This window comes from Lactuca serriola, chromosome 5 (genome assembly GCF_051521515.1).
Source record: "Lactuca serriola cultivar US96UC23 chromosome 5, Lser_US96UC23_V15, whole genome shotgun sequence".
Classification (NCBI taxonomy): domain Eukaryota; kingdom Viridiplantae; phylum Streptophyta; class Magnoliopsida; order Asterales; family Asteraceae; genus Lactuca; species Lactuca serriola.
This window is the reverse complement of record NC_136412.1, coordinates 21,526,624-21,538,671: the sequence shown is the minus strand read 5'-3', so window position 1 is coordinate 21,538,671 and position 12,048 is coordinate 21,526,624. Positions and strand designations below refer to the sequence as shown.

Genomic DNA, 12,048 nt, shown 5'->3' with positions numbered 1-12,048 from the left:
ATTCTAAGCGTACGTCTACGATATTAGAACTAGCATATAAACGTTTCGGAGTGATAAGGATGATTTGAATATCTATCGTGATTAAGGATCTAATTTCACCATATTCGGTGTGTAGATCCAAAATGGTGAGAACGAGGAGTGGAGTTGGAAATGCTGATGAGAACAGGAATCAAGTACCAGTAATTGAACAAATACCTGTTATGGCAGCAGCGCCTGAACCAATGACAATGGCCGGAGTTCAAGTGATGATCCAGGCAATGTTGAATAATCAGATGGAAGAAACTAGACGTCTGATCAGACAAAATCGCGAGGAATTGTCAATTCGAGTAGAAGAGCCCGAAGTAAATGGAGGGCATTCTGAAGGAGGAAACTATAGTGGGACCGTTGGTCAAGCCAACCCACCAATAGTTCGCCAAAACAACCAGGATAGAGGAAATGATGGACATGGATGCAAGTACAAGGATTTCATGGCATCCAAACCACCGTGTCTTTCTGGGAGCCCGACACCGGTGCAAGTCATGGACTGGATCTCCGAAATGGAGACAATGTTTGAAAGTTGCGAGTGTAGCAACAGACAGAAGACCGCTCTTGCAATCCCTCTGTTAAAATCTGGAGTATTGAGCTGGTGGAAGTTACTGGCTGGTTCAATGCCCAAGGGGGAAGCTAGCAAGATGTCTTGGGAAGAGTTCGTGGAGCAAATGAAGATGCAATACTGCTCTGAGCAGGATCTTCTGGAAATCAACAATGAGTTCCAGAATCTGAAGAAAGGAAAATTGAGTGTTACTGAATACGCTACGAGCTTTACGGAGAAGATGAAGCTTATTCCATACTTAATTCCGACTGAACTTTCCAAGGTCAACAAGTTTGCTAATGGGTTACCAGCGGACTTTGGTCCGATAGTCAAACAAGCAACCACTCTGAAAGCCGCCATCTGGGCAGCCAAAAATGTTGAGACCCAAATAAAAGAAAAGGGTCTGGAAAGGGCTGAAGTTGGAGAGAAAAGGAAGCGTGAAGGATCTTCAATAATCGATAAAGAAAGTAAATTCTCGAAAACTGGAGGAAGAGATGAGGCTAAGTGGTGTGAGAAGTGTAAGAAGAAACACTTCGGGAAATGTAGCGAGGAGATGACTTGCTACAAATGTGGGAAGACAGGGCACTATGCCAACAAGTGCGCACCTAACAAGAAGATGTGCTATAGGTGTAATGAAGAAGGTCATATTTCTAAAGACTGCCCACAGAAAAACACACCTCCACAGCCAAGGGCATTCAACATGTTCCTCAACGAAGCAGAAAGGGATGGGAGGGTTAAAGGATGAAGACTTCATATTAATATATAAAGTCGGTAAAGTCTGTATCAGGAAGCATAGCCTGTTAGAGGCATAGTATAGGATGAACTTGAACTTTTGTGTAATAGTTTCAAGAATTAATATAAATCCTAGTTTTGTTATCTGATGTGTTGAATGATTATATGATTTATGTATGGTGACTTGGTTAACTGCGAGACAATACTTGGGACGAGTATGAGTAGGTGTGAATGGTAGTAGAGATCTATACTACCGGAAGCACAGGACTCACGCTTGGATCAGGGGAAGTCACAAGGTTATCAAGAAGCTAGTAATTGATTCCGTTTTATTCAAGTATGTCATTACCATTGTTTCGGTAATGTCTAGTAAGATAGTTGTTATTCCGACCCTAGGGGTCATATCAATTGAGTCCGACTATGATGAGAGGTCATCGGGACACGACCCATCAGGGTTATTACTTAGAATGGAGAGATAACTTATGGAGTCAATATACGAATCCTATTTCGTTGATGATTCCGGGACGTAATCATCCTAAGGGGGAGATAATTGTAACGCCCGTAGATCAGGGCTAGTCAATTTAGAGACAATAAGAGTCAAAAATGACTTTTTGATAGAAGATTATTTAGGATGAATAATCCTAACTAAGTTGTAGTATATGTTACAAGGTTTCTGTACATATAAAGAACGCCAAAATCCGAGTTATAACGAAGAAGTTATGACCTGTCGAAGTTTTGCGACAGAACCGGCACGACACAGCGCGACGTAAAAAGTGAATTTACGTTAGAGCGATATTTAGCCTTAGCAATCTAAACGAGAATCGGAGATCTCGTTGTTGGTATCGAAGCGATAAAAAGTTAGGCGAGAACGGACGTCAAACGAAGAAGTTATGAATTTATAACGAAGTTTTCTGTCGCGGCCTATTAAAAATAAATAATAAAAATAAAAGTCAAAATTAGCCGACGGAGTCTAAACGAAAGTTGTAGAGCGTAGTCTCACCTTCGCGTGGATATAAAGAACATCGAAAACGGAGTTCGTATGAAGAAGATATGAATTTCCGAAGTTTATTAATCAATTTGTATTTAAATTTAAAAGGAAATTCGGAAGCATTATCCGAAGGAGTCACCGGTCTGATCCGAGGTACGCGCTGCGTACTCGAGTACGCCCCGCGTACTCCGAAGTGTCGACATTCGCAGCAAGTGGCTTCGGATGACGCACGCAGTGACGTTTTTCGGACCAGTACGCCCCGCGTACTGGCGTACGCCCCGCGTACTCCGAGGCTCCAGCCTCCTATAAATAGGATGCGAGGGCAGCCGACCCAATTGCCAATTTCTTCTCTTCTCTCTCCCGTTTTGCATCGTTTTGCGTTCCAGAAATACCCCGAAGCCCCGGTATTATACCCTAGCCCCGAGGCAAGTCCCGAGATCCCGAAGATCCCGAAAAGTGCGGTTCCCGAGTCGAAGCTCTGCCCGTGAGAAGTTTGATTTTCGAGGAGATCTTCCAGATCTGCTGAGGAATACTACTTCTATAAGTCGTAGTGCTATCCGATCATCTTCTGATCAAGTGAGTGTATACTACCTTTCATAAACACGATAATAATACAAGTATGGTTTGAGTGTATTAAGTGTATTGTTGTTTATATGTGTGGGTGTGTAGTTGCTTTCTTCTAAACACATCAATATGAAGTATTTGTTATGAAATACGTGCTATGTGTTTATATGTTATTTGTCTATTTGAGATGGACATGGAAATTGGAGTTTTATACAGGTGTTAAATGATTTAAACTGTGTAAGTATTTATATCTACAAAATTGTTGGGTAGAACAAGGGTAGATGGGATAGTTGGTGACTATGGAGTTAGCGCCTGCTGTTAGATAAACCTTGGTGACTATGGAGTTAGCGCCTATTATTAGATAAACCTTGGTGACTATGGAGTTAGCGCCTTTTGTATAAACCTTGGTGACTATGGAGTTAGCGCCTATTGCATAAACCTTGGCGACGATGTGACTTCGTGCCTATTTGATGAACCTTGGCGACTATGGAGTTAGCGCTTGTTAAGTAAACCTTGGCGATTATGGAGTTAGCGCTTGTTACGTGAACCTTGGTGACTATGGAGTTAGCATCGCTTGAGTAAACCCCGACGACTATGGAGTTAGCGTCTTATAACTATGGATTTAGTACTCGATAGATAAACTTTGGCAGCAATGGATTTCGTGCCGATTCCTTAGGAATAAGTGAATGAAGGATAGTTGGTTCTTAGGGGGAAACCTTAAGAAGATGATGGGGATGGGTATTTGAGTTGATTGTTTGATAATTGAATATAATAAATGTATGATTGTGGGTTGAAAACCCTATATGCTCACCAGGCTCCCAAGCCTGACCCACTCAGTTTTCTTTTCATTACAGGTAATGACACAAGAGTATAAGTCGGCGGACTTGACGAGAGATTTTGGATTATAGATCAGTAGTTGAATAACTATTGTAAGGTCTATTTTATGTTGTTTATGCTTTTGATCTGTAACGAACATGACATCCCGAGGTTTTATTATTTAATAAAAATACATTCTTTTCGAGAAATGTTTTGATAAAATGGTTATCATATTTTATTTTGGGAACAAATTCCGCAACCGTTTCCTTTAAACGATCACTCTGATTTTGAAAACAAAGCATAAACAAATCAGTCTTTTCTGGCCGTGAAATTGGGGATGTCACAATACATCATTCCTTATGTATATGGTAGCTGTAGTACATATTAATAGTAAGATTCTTAGCCTTTGAACCAACCTCATTCAAAAGCTTCAACCGTGGAGACCAACCATCCTCACCATAAGGAAATAAAACAGGGTACTGCAATGGCATGTAGCTAGGATGAAGTTTATTAACCCTACGCGGAGCTCCACTTTTTTAATGCACAACTATGTCATACGTACTACCGACTACATCTTCTCCAACGACAATACAACCTAAAGTACCAGGGGTCGGAGGGCCATACAGACGATTAGGAACATCATTAAAAAGACAAACTGCATAGTCAATTAACTCCCTTTTTGCAGCGATATCTCTTGCACATTTAAAAGTCCTAACATATTCATTATGAAGTGTAAAAATATCCATAAGAGCCTGAACTAAAGTAGAATCTAAACAGGTGTTGTCATTACTTCGAAAAGCAGACAACCTATTATCCAATTCATGTTCTGTATCAACAATATACAACTGCAAGAACTTTGGTCCTTTTTCATCGACCACATCAAAAGCGCCAATCCAGTGACAAACCTGACCCGAAACTTTGAATACATATGGACCATCAGTCCTATTAACAATCTCATTTACCTTACCTCCAAAAGACGTCATAGTAAACATACTATTATAAGACCTAATGTTCTTGATGAAAGGACGAAAATCATACAGAGCCAACAACAATTGAGGAAGTAGGAGCGGATATGGCAATACAACGGAACCAGACTTACAACAACATGTATAGGCAGGGCAATCTGGGCGTGACAGATAAAGAACCCTTTCCTCAAACCAAAAAACAACGTCACAATATTTACAAATAAAAGTGAAATCACCGACATCGTCGTAAGAAGGTAAAAGTAAAGCATCGTTAGCAATAGAAGAACATAACCCTTTTCGATAGATAAATTGCAGCTAAATGGGGAGAGAAACCACGTTTAGAAGTCGAAGGTGTAGAAATCAGATTATAGACGGAGGGTTAGAGAACATACCTAAAGAAGGAACCGTGTAAGAGAAAATAGCAAGGCAACAACGAAATAGAAAGGAGAAAAAACGCAAAATAATTATGATTGGGCGGCAGAGCAGTTAGTCGGCAAAATTGAAGATAAGAAGAAGAAAAGAGTCGAGATGTGTAGAGAAAAGAAGCCAAATGAAAAATCGGTGTCCCAAAAACAAAGAGGAAAAAGTCCAATGTCTGATTAAGAAAGATAATAAAGTATCCTGTAGCCCAACTTTTTAAGCTTTTATGTATATATAAATAGTGCAAATATTCATACTTATTTTACTTTCAGCCCCAACTCAAAGGTTCAAGCTCCTTCACTACAAATATTGTCGGTAACTTGTGGTATTTGGCTATTGAAAATATATTTTTTGGGTTAGTTCACTTTTAAAACATATATAAGTTACTCCAATTTAAAAACTTTGTTCTTTCATTTCATTGTTAATAATATTCAGAAAAATGACAATTCTTGGAATTATATATGAATAACTTTTATAATTTTTTTTGTTAATGAATAACTTATAAAAGGTTAATTTTACAATCTATAAAAAAATTCAGGCGTTGTTTATATTGAATACTTAGACAACATATATGTCAATATTCTTTTATCATTTTAATTATTAAACAGGAAAATCTGCAGAAAATCCTAAAGTTTTGGGCCAGTTTATGATCTAGTCCTAAATTAAATTTCATTAATGAAAAAGGACAGAAAACCGGCTATTATAATCACTTTGGCCCTCTTTTACCTTTTCAGCAGGTAACCCGCTAAGGTGGCACGCCAAATGCATTGATAGGCTGAAATGGCAGTTGATGTGACATTCATACACTTTTTTAGTTTAAATGCTTTTATTAATATTATTAACTTACTAAAAATTGTTGAATAATATATGTGGGCCCCAACATCCATATCCCAAACTCTATAATCGCCTTACTGTCACTCTCGTCCCTCCCACATATTATCGAAAACCACAGATACACCACAACTGTTGAGCTGAAAACCATTGGTCCGATGCTACACTTGTTTCGTAAACACTAGACAACCACAAAAGAGATCAACAGTCTTTTGCCCCACCACCGCCCACCCTGAAACCATCGGTGATTTGAGGATCCATTTTCGTCGACAAGATCATCGCTCTTACACTTCTAAACCTTATCCTACTGGAAAATCGATGCAAAATCACATGTGCCCTTGACATCGTCGGTCTATTGCACTGCCATCACCCACCATGTCTTTGGATTCCTGAGGAACTATGATTTGAAGACCTAATATCGCCAGAAACAAAAATTACTCATCACTTTCCCTTTTATACACTAACCTGCCAGAAAACCCAGACACAAAAAATTCACCAGACAGTTAAATTTTGATGCATGTTTGATTTTGCATCAACAAACAACCCAAGATTTAATTTTTGTATAACTATTTACAAATAAAAAAACACTGAAAACTTTGATTCTATCCTTATAGCTTGAAATTCAATTTTGTTTCAAAACCTTTTTTTGTTGGGTGTGTAATCGTCGAAAATATAGAGCGGTAGAGATGTCCAACATGATTGGAGAAGTGGGACGAGTGGAGAAGAAGGGTTGTTGACGATGGAGTTCCTGGAGGGATTTAATGGGATTGGCTCGAAAAGGGTAATACTGGTAGTGAAGGAGGTAATAAGAAAGAATAGAAGGATGAGTGGGACCCGTATTTAATAAAGAAATTCAACTAATACATTACATAAAACGTGAATGAAGAAATATATAAAAGGATTGTGGTCCAATTGGTTAAAATATTGGTTTTAGTGAGGGAGATTACAAGTTCGATTCCCCCTCACACATTTTTCCCCCAAAAATTTGATTTTTTAAATTTAAAAGAAAGGCCATGCCACGTCAGCCTTGCCACATTACCCCAACAATCCATTTGGCGTACACCTCAATAGGTAACCTGTTGAAAAGGTAAAAGATGGCTAAATTGATTATAATAGTTGGTTTCCTGTCCTTTTCGTTAATGAAATTTAATTTAGGATTAGTTCATAAACTGATCCAAAATTTTGGGACTTTTTCGCAGATTTCTCTTATTAAACATTATAAACAATGAGAACTTTTGAAATATTTAAACAATTAATTTTCTAATTATTACAATTTCAAACATGGAAATAACAATTCCCATGGTGAATTGTGGTATTTGGCTACTGAAATTAGAAATACATAAAAAATTGCGGTCAATTGGGTACTTAACCAATTACAACCGGTCCTTCCAACCACAATTTTTAACTGATAGCGGAAATATATGTCCAAAAAGTAAATGTTATTGGATATATTTTAATCTTTTTACAATTAACAATACTTATGATTCCAACGCTAGACATTTTAAATCAATGTATCAAGTCTTACACATTAGATTCCCTCAAAATTTTGAAATAACGTAGGACTAGAGAACCATATCTGTTGTGGTTTCGATTTGTAAAAAATTTGAGTGGCATGACTTATGAGTTAAGACATGCCAGATACACAATATTAAACATCATATATAATGTTGACGTATTTGTTAAAAAAATAGATCGATATGGTTCGTAAGTAAAAAATAACTCAACTAAAACTAATATATATCAAATGGATCAAGCATCTCATGCGTCACCAAAAATGTATTTAAAAGCTTTACGGTCTTCTAAATCATTTCATAACCATATTTACTTTGTTAATTATTTATATATTAGAAAGTTAGATATAAAAAAAAAACAAAAAAGAAAAAGAAAAACAGTTGACCAGTTAACCCAACCCTACAAACTTGTTTTGACCAAAACCTGGTTCTTCGGTTCGATATTTTTCTAAAAAATATCATTTACTTACCTACGATTTGATTTGGAAAATTTTCTAACCCAAAGTCAACCGGTAGAATTTTTTTAAAAAAAAAAAGACTAAGAACAAATATAAGTTAAATGGGCCAAAAGTCGTCACTGATGGCCTGATGTATATTTCTAACAACTACAACCCTTAAACTATTGTTATTCAAAAAATTAGATTATTATTAATGATAATATACTTTTTTTAATATTTAAAACACAATCTTTCAACAAAATAGACACAACATATTTATGAGTTTACCCAACCCAAGTCAACCCCCTTTAACCTTGTACAAAAAAAATTACTTGTTATCTAACCCGCCTATTTTACCACATCTACTAAATACCCAATTCAACTGTTTTGTTACCTCTACAAAATATTAACAACTTCAAAAGTTGAAGAATGATTTTTACCAAACACGAGGAAGCAAAACACTAATCAACATGCCTTGAATTGAAGAACTAAGGTCGCACACCAATATTATGTTTCAAAGTTTTCCATGAGAGAAGGGGAGAAAAGAAAATGAAAGTTATGTGTTCACGAGGCAAAATGACTGAAAAAGAAAATCGATCGTTTTATGTTATATGAAAGAAAAGCCAGCAATTTTATAATGTTTTTTTTATATAAAAATTTGATAATTGTAACAAGGCCGTAAATTAGAACGAAATTTGGACATTTTTATCATTATCAAATGTTAGAATTTTTCTTTCCGAATTGGGAAAAGATTCGAAAGAAAAATAAATAAAGAAATTTATCCTTTTTTTTTCCTTCCTAGAAAAAACACGTTTTCTTTTTTGATTTCCGGGGTCGGGTGAAGAGGTCGGCAAACAATTCAAGCCACACTTAACAATTTATTTTTTCAGTCTTTGATCATAAATGTTGAAAATTTGTTCTATTTGAAGATAGTTTGTAAGGGAAAAAATATGATTCATTTATTCACAACTACTCTATTTCATAACGATATTGGGACATAATAAGGAAAGAGTGTTAACCTTTTTTATGTGCGAATTCAGTGAGCAACATGTTCGCGTGATCAGGCTTGTTTTGTTGTTACTGAAGGCGATCCACCCAGACCCAATTCCAATGAGATTAGGAGCACTTTTGATTTAGTGTAAGATTGTGTAGATGTGGAAGTGATGGATGGGTTATTGACCATTGTTGACTTACGGTGGTGTTTGGTATTGATTCCAACCGGATGAAGCTCTTGTGCTCCAAATGGACTCTCAGGTTGTTGGCATTTTTGTTTCATTTTAAGTAGTTCCCACAGCAACTTGTCATCTTTAGTTTGCTCATTCTGTTGTGCTAATAACTAGGCCAGAGACAAACAAAATTAATAAATCAAAGATTTATTAATTTTACACCAAATTTGGTGTTAAAAATGAGTTTGATGTTGGGTTGGGGTTAAACTTAATCAATAAATTAAAGTATAAAACAGCACATAATTAGATGACTTGCAAACAGTAAGAAAAGGGCTTACTTTGTGCATGGGATAATGCCGAGAAGACTCATGTCTTTTATTAATCTGTCTCATTCTCTTCATTCTTTCTTCTGATTCTCTCAACTTGCTTAATGCTTGAAGTGTCCTTTCTTCTGCTGTTCTGACCTTTTTTCTTGCTTGTGCCAATTCTACCCTTCTGTCCCTTGCCACTTCTCTCATATCCTCCAATGCAACCAATAGACGATGACATGTGCCTGTTGTCATTTCAGCCTTAAAGCTTTTGACATACTCAATCATTGGCTTACCCATTTGCTCAGTTAATTTGTTGACCAGATTGTCCACCCCACCCTCAATTGAGCTGAGGACTGCACAGACATGTTCATATATAGCTTTCAGGAGCTTAAGTGTGATGGTGAAGGCCCTACCATCATGGCTTGACTGTTGAATTGCGGATATATAATTGGCAGCTTTTTTGATAAATGTGTTGATATTGTCCTTGTGGTCATCAATTGTCTGAAACATGCTTTTCTGACTAGAATTAACACAACTCTCTACTTGTTTCAGAAGCTGCAGCAGTTGGGTCAGCTGCAATTTCTGTTTCTGGATAATCTCTTTGCCTGCAGTCATCACGCTATTTGTATAGTCTTCCTGTAGGTTTCCCATGCACAAGAATCCATAAGAATTTATAATGAAAGATCAAAAGAACTAAGTGTCTCTTTGTCCACAAAATTATTCCTATTTTGATGTTAAAAGATTTGTAGATATTTGGTTAACAGTAAAACACTTTCCAACAATTATAGTTTCTTTCAATTGATAGATAAGTACAGGTTACATAAAATTATTGATATATACCCTCTCCAGCAAACTTGCAACACTAGTACATGTTTAAGTGGCAAGAATAGTAGCTGAATGCAAATATAAGTAAAAGACTAACGGAAGTTATTGTGTTCACCTTACAGTCCATCAATAATTGGAAAGACAATCTTCTTTGTAAAGTTGAACGCTTTGCTCCAAGCATTATAGGAACTAAGATACTCACACATTTAGAATTTATGCCATCAATATCAGTTATAGCATCACCTGATGAAATCAGATCTCCTACTTACATACATTAGCAATTATTTCCATAGGGTGATGACTAATGACACAATTGTTAAAGTAACAAATGAGGATTTCTTGCAACAGCTTATCAATCTAATTTAAGTAAAATTGTGTCAGATCTAGCATGATTTGCCTATTTGAGTTGCGTTGTAAGAACAAAGGTACCTCCAGTCTATGAATTGTGTTTTCCCTCTCGCCAGTTGACAATACCTTCTGCGTGTCAACTCTAATCATGTCTTCACAAGTTCCCTGTTTGATGCCACGAGTAAGAAACGTGAAATTAGCACAAATTTTCTATGCACAGATCAATAGAAATACACTAGTTATATGTGTGCCTGTTTCTGTAATACAATTGCAGAGTTCTAATAATCCTGACTACAGCACCTCAATAAACTTAGATTAGAGATATGGATTCTTACGATATAAATTACATTACTCGTGATATGGAAAAGCATACAAGCACTATTGTCAGGTACTGGTACATTACTTGAGTATGTAAGCTGATCTTCATAATGGTGCTTGATCTTCCTTCTTCAGCCATTTCAGCGCTTTTCAAACCGACGAGTTTCATCAATGGAACAGCTAACGAACTGAAAACGTCTTCTGCCTACACAAATCCGAAAAAGGTAAAGAAATCTAAATATTTATTCGTTGAAATTGTCAAGTTTTTGGAAGTGAATTACCTCGAGCAAACCGTTTTTGATCTGAGATTTTAGGTGAGTGAATGAGAGCTTGAGTTGATCATGGCGATAAACAATTCGAGAGAGTTTGGAGTGAAGTTTCGCCATTGATGGAGACGGTGGACGGTTCAGAGATCTAGAACGATGATAGGTCATGTCGCCGTTGTCGTGGCGGGAAAATGCCGATGGTTTATGAAGATAAAAGGGGTGATTGCGAGTTGCTATTTGAAACGGATTAGTAGGTTTTTGAACATACCTATGAAATTGAAATCTACTATATATATACTTATAATAAATTGAAAGTTATTTTTTTTTGCCACATGTCCTCTTCTCATTCATTTAGACATATGTCATTTTCTAGAATTTTTAAATTTTTTATTTTCCACTTGTCATTTTATTGTATTTTTCATTTTATTAAATTAAAGTTCCACATTTAATATATAAGGTAATATATATGTAAGGTATTTATTAGAAAGAGTTTATATATCTAATGTATTCAATACATTAAAGCTTCATTAATTTTAATAATTCAAAAAATTTCTCATTTTTCTTATAAATTTAAAATTTTCAAATTGTTAAAATTTTAAATTTATTTTTTTTTTAAATAAACTCATGTAATACATGGGTCTCACACCTAGTAAGGTATATTTCAAAACGTACCAAACTACATTTTAAGTTAACTTTAAAGAAAATAATCTGAAAATAGTTTTTTTTCTGAAAAATGATGTGCAAGTCCGGAATAGGTGAAAAGTATTGTTCAAATTAAAAAAAATACGTTGGTATTGGTATTGAATAAAGAGAGTTTTTTTTTTAAATAAAAAACTAGGTGGGGAGCCCCGCGTTGCGGGGGTCGGATGCGACAATTTTGTAAAAAACAGTATGCAGGAGCAGTTTGGTTCAAAAAAAACTTAAAATCAAAATTTTTTTACGTATAGAAAAAGTATGACGGGGCAGTTTAGTCCAAAAGTAT

At 36.0% G+C, this 12,048-nt stretch overlaps 1 protein-coding gene across 2 annotated transcripts; it reads right to left on the bottom strand.

Annotated features, from left to right (window-relative positions):
- Nucleotides 1-6,132: 6,132 nt before the first annotated feature.
- Nucleotides 6,133-11,234, bottom strand: LOC145052180 (uncharacterized). 2 transcript variants are annotated; one of them, XM_078999991.1, is made up of 6 exons: nt 11,082-11,234; nt 10,886-11,005; nt 10,564-10,647; nt 9,337-9,945; nt 8,852-9,168; nt 6,133-6,349 (listed from the first exon to the last, which is right to left on the bottom strand). In XM_078999991.1, the coding sequence occupies exons 1-5, from the start codon at nt 11,232-11,234 to the stop codon at nt 8,893-8,895; spliced, it is 1,242 nt and encodes a 413-aa protein (XP_078856117.1). In that variant the 3' UTR covers nt 6,133-6,349; nt 8,852-8,892. The 2 variants fall into 2 exon arrangements, with proteins under 2 accessions (XP_078856117.1, XP_078856116.1); XM_078999990.1 differs by lacking the exon at nt 6,133-6,349 and having other exon boundaries at nt 8,119-9,168.
- Between the last annotated feature and the right edge of the window lie 814 nt (nt 11,235-12,048).

What these genes read in the sequence shown, in the direction of transcription:
- LOC145052180 (XM_078999991.1), bottom strand. Translation starts at nt 11,234, where the DNA reads ATGACCTATCATCGTTCTAGATCTCTGAACCGTCCACCGTCTCCATCA. An exon ending in TCAAAAACGGTTTGCTCGAG is followed by an intron (nt 11,006 to 11,081) that starts GTAATTCACTTC and finishes GGATTTGTGTAG; the next exon opens with GCAGAAGACGTTTTCAGTTC. An exon ending in AGATCAGCTTACATACTCAA is followed by an intron (nt 10,648 to 10,885) that starts GTAATGTACCAG and finishes GGCATCAAACAG; the next exon opens with GGAACTTGTGAAGACATGAT.